The following is a 3,938-nucleotide window of genomic DNA, read 5'->3' as shown; positions in this document are numbered from 1 at the left end:
TTTATGATAATACACCTCTATGATATATATATATATATATATATATATATATATATATATATATATATATATATATATATATATATATATATATATATATATATATATATATATATATATATATATATATTTATTTATTTATATATTATTATTATTATTATTATTATTATTATTATTATTATTTATTATTATTATCCTAGTAGATAATTGTAAATTGATAATTTTGTACATAGAAAGTTCTGCACAAGCATAATCACATATTATGTAGGCATTTTTCCTAAAAAGAGCATAATCCTTTTCAGTATTGAAGGCAGAATTCTCACTGATTGGGCCTGTTATCATGGCATTTTACACATTTTTTTTTTTTTTTATGTTGATCACATGAGTGTTTGTGACAAACCTGACACTGATTAATAGTTTTCTTTACTTTTAATAGATTCTTCCTGAAATCTGGACCATAAGCCAAATCTAGACAAGTGTGACACCTGTTCCTCTTTTTATTCTCATGTGTTACTTCTGATGCGGCTTCCTCTACCTGCCTTCTACTATGTCCTAACATCAAGTCCATCTTAGCCATTGTATTTCTCGCAAAAGTACAAGCCTTAGATTTCCTCCTTTCAATTCGGGGTTTACATATTGCCTTCACAAAATTCCAGCCATATGTAAGTGATGTACATTTTCTAGGGTCAACATTAGTTTTAATTGCATGAATTGTCTGTGAATTTACCCTGGCAGTGTCGAGAATGTATGCCATTGTCCATCTGCGAGATTTTGTGTGCACTGCATAAAAATTTATTCTGTGATCTATTATCTCAGTTCCTCCCTTAGTGAAATCATACAATTTATATATGGCTGGGTTTCTTACACCATCATTCTTGGTAACTCGAAATATTATAAGGGAGACTGTACTCAGAAGCAATACATTTTTCTTACCTTTACTTTTGATGGATCCTACATAAGAATTCAGGTTCATTTCCTCATTATCATTATTCCAGTACACCTGATATGACCTCATTTCTCTTCCTGTGACTGTCTTTATCTCTGATGGTATGCCTTTCCTCATACAATCTATATCACCTATAGTAGAAATACCTTGTGTTTGAAGCCAGTCAAACAACTCTAAGCTGGTATATAGTCTGTCTAGACTTATTACCCTACCACTTAAGTCTACAAATTCTTGTATCTGACTCACAAGAGCCTTCACTGTTGGAACTCAGCCACGAATGTAGTGGGGTTCAGGCTCTCCAGAAGGTTTACTTGAGTATACTATTGTCCTGAAGGTGAATGGAATTCCTACCGAGTTCTACAGGCCATACCGTTTAGGTTTGCTCTTATTGGACTGCCTGAATCCTATTTGATTTCTACAAGAATATAAGGTTTCATCAATCGTCAATCTTTTTCAAAAAGATCCCTGACTGCAGCAAACTGGTCATGTAACCATCTTTGATGTCTGGTATCAACGTTGTCAAAAGTTAGGTTTGCATGCAAAAATCCAAATCTATACTCAGACATTACTGCACCAAATACAGGGTGACCAAACTCTTCCATGAAAAGTCTTTTATAAGTACATTTGTTTTGGCCTAATAAACCACGTGCATACAACAAACTCCCCAAAAATCTTCTCATTTTAATGTAATCTGTTGTCCTGATGTGTGAAGGCCTCTGAGAAATTTCTGCAATTATACTTTCAATTTTCTGATTGGTATTGTGCACAATATTGAAAATCATATCAGGTGTTATGAACAAGTCTTATGCCATTTCTTCTGAATTTACTGACTTTGCTTCTATCACACATTCTACAACACTGGATATGTTCGTAGTTGGTCTTCTTCCATACGATTGGTCCATGTTATGGATTCCTCTACATCAAACTTTCTCCGGGGTTTCTCTACCGTGATTTTATATTCCCGTAGCTGATCTGATAATGCGTAATCATTATATTTACTTTCATGTAAACAACTAGTCAAGGAATTAACTAACCTGTTCCTGACTAATGTCTTACTATTTCTTCGTGGGAGCCGCTTTTCATTATCTATGTCATCGTCCAAGTCCTCGTCACTTTCAAAGTCCATGGCAAAATCAGCTCCGTTACCTATCACATCTGCCAAATCTTCGTCAGGGTCGTCTGTAAAGTCTGGGGTTGTGTCTGTAGAGTCTATTGTCAGTGGCCACTTAAGTACTAACAGTCATACACCCAGTAGTGGCAGTTACGTCTTTTTTTTTTTTTCGAAAAGTTGCAAGTGACGTCACGAGCGGCTAACTTCTAATTGGCTGCTCTCTCTCTCTCTCTCTCTCTCTCTCTCTCTCTCTCTCTCTCTCTCTCTCTCTCTCTCTCTCTCTCTCTCTCTCTGAGTCATCATGATCCCACCATTGTCAGTCAGTTCTTTTCTTTTTTTCTTCCCCCTCCCTCCTCTCTCTCTCTTGACATCTTATTTTTTAGATTCATGGATAGCATGTATACAGAGCTTTGCTGATGAACTTGTCAGTCAGATTCAGTTGATGTCAGTGTGGAGAAGGTGATGGACCTCTCAGAACATAGAAACCGACAATAATTGGATTACCCTGACTTTGACCAAGAGAGAGAGAGAGAGAGAGAGAGAGAGAGAGAGAGAAAAAAACCTTTAGAAAATATTATGCCTCCCATCTCTAAAAATGCTCCACCTTGCACATCAGATGAAATTAGCGCAACTTTAGGTAAAGTTTTAATTTCACGTATCGTGTCATCACAAGATTGAACTCAGCTACTGCATTTACTTAGCATTCACAATATGTATTTATAGTTTTGTCGTGAGATATTGCAGGAGAGAAGGTAGAACACACACACAAACACACACTGATCACAATGCCTGATTATGATTGTTCAAACGAGATCGGGCGATCAGCGACCCTCACTTATGATTCATATGTTCTTATATTTTTACGTGAAATAACTCAGGAAAGAAAATAATAACTACGCAAAAACTATCACACACACACACACACACACACACACACACATACACACACACAGAGAGAGAAAAACACAAATATACACGGGAAATTGATCGTATGTCTGGCAAGGAAGTGGTCATCGGCAGTGAACTCATTGATCATTGGTATTTGTTATCATATTGTTTCGCAAGTGATCAAAAGAAAAGTTTAAAATATCATAGATTATACCAATTTTGTTGCAGTTCTTTCTTACTTGGTCATTCCTGATCATATTTTGAATGACAGTAAAAATAATTTTCTAAAAACTACCTCTTGTTTAGAATTTTGTTTTATTTCTTTATTTATTTAAAAAAATCAGCTAGGGTGGGTCGTTTTCGAGCAATGCTGCAGAGAATAGGGTTAAGGTGCACAGAATAAGCAAGAGGCAGAGATGGATAGTTGCTTCCATTGTGCAGAAGTACAGCTTTCAGGCTTTTGGAGGAGCTGTCAATGAAGAGTCTCCATTCATCTGCACTGCAAGCAATTCCAATAACATCAAACAAGCCTGACTTATCATTGCAGTAGCATAGTCTGTCCTCCTTTGCAAAGAAGCTGGAGAAATGTTTGTGACGTTTTCTTTGGCTGGTCACTTGCACACTGTTATCAAGTAAATCCCATTCCTTCAGCCTTGAAATCAAAATCTTATCATTTGACTTTGTCAAACCAAGATCTCTGATGAGGTCAATGAGGTCTCTTTTGGTTTGGGTAGTAAGGATTCCTCTCAACTACAACTGTATCTGTGATGTCACTGTCTTTCTTCTCTCTGTTGAGCTCATCTTCTGACTTGCTGCTTTATTCTGATAGTTAACTTCTTTCTGGAGGAGCTGGTACAGAAAGATCAACACTGTGTGGTACCTGGTGCAATGGAAGATGGAATGAATGTCTGGATGGAAAACAGTAGGCACATTTTTCCAGATCGGCGTTTGGAAGGATTCACCATGCAGAAAAAGCAGCCAGTTGAGTGATCA

At 36.4% G+C, this 3,938-nt stretch overlaps 1 protein-coding gene across 1 annotated transcript in view; it reads right to left on the bottom strand.

Annotated features, from left to right (window-relative positions):
* Positions 1 to 235: 235 nt before the first annotated feature.
* Positions 236 to 3,938, bottom strand: part of LOC135094308 (uncharacterized) — a 6,812-nt gene continuing 3,109 nt past the window's right edge. The window contains exons 2-3 of the mRNA XM_063994305.1: positions 1,392 to 3,938; positions 236 to 1,203 (exon numbers count right to left, since the gene is read on the bottom strand). The exon at positions 1,392 to 3,938 is cut by the window's right edge and continues 64 nt beyond it. Of these exons, the coding sequence (XP_063850375.1) occupies positions 320 to 1,203; positions 1,392 to 1,728 (1,221 nt within the window). The 5' untranslated portion in view covers positions 1,729 to 3,938 and the 3' untranslated portion in view covers positions 236 to 319. The remainder of the gene's footprint in view (positions 1,204 to 1,391) is intronic.

This window comes from Scylla paramamosain, chromosome 45 (genome assembly GCF_035594125.1).
Source record: "Scylla paramamosain isolate STU-SP2022 chromosome 45, ASM3559412v1, whole genome shotgun sequence".
NCBI classification, from domain to species: Eukaryota; Metazoa; Arthropoda; class Malacostraca; order Decapoda; family Portunidae; genus Scylla; species Scylla paramamosain.
This window is presented reverse-complemented; position numbering and strand designations above follow the sequence as displayed.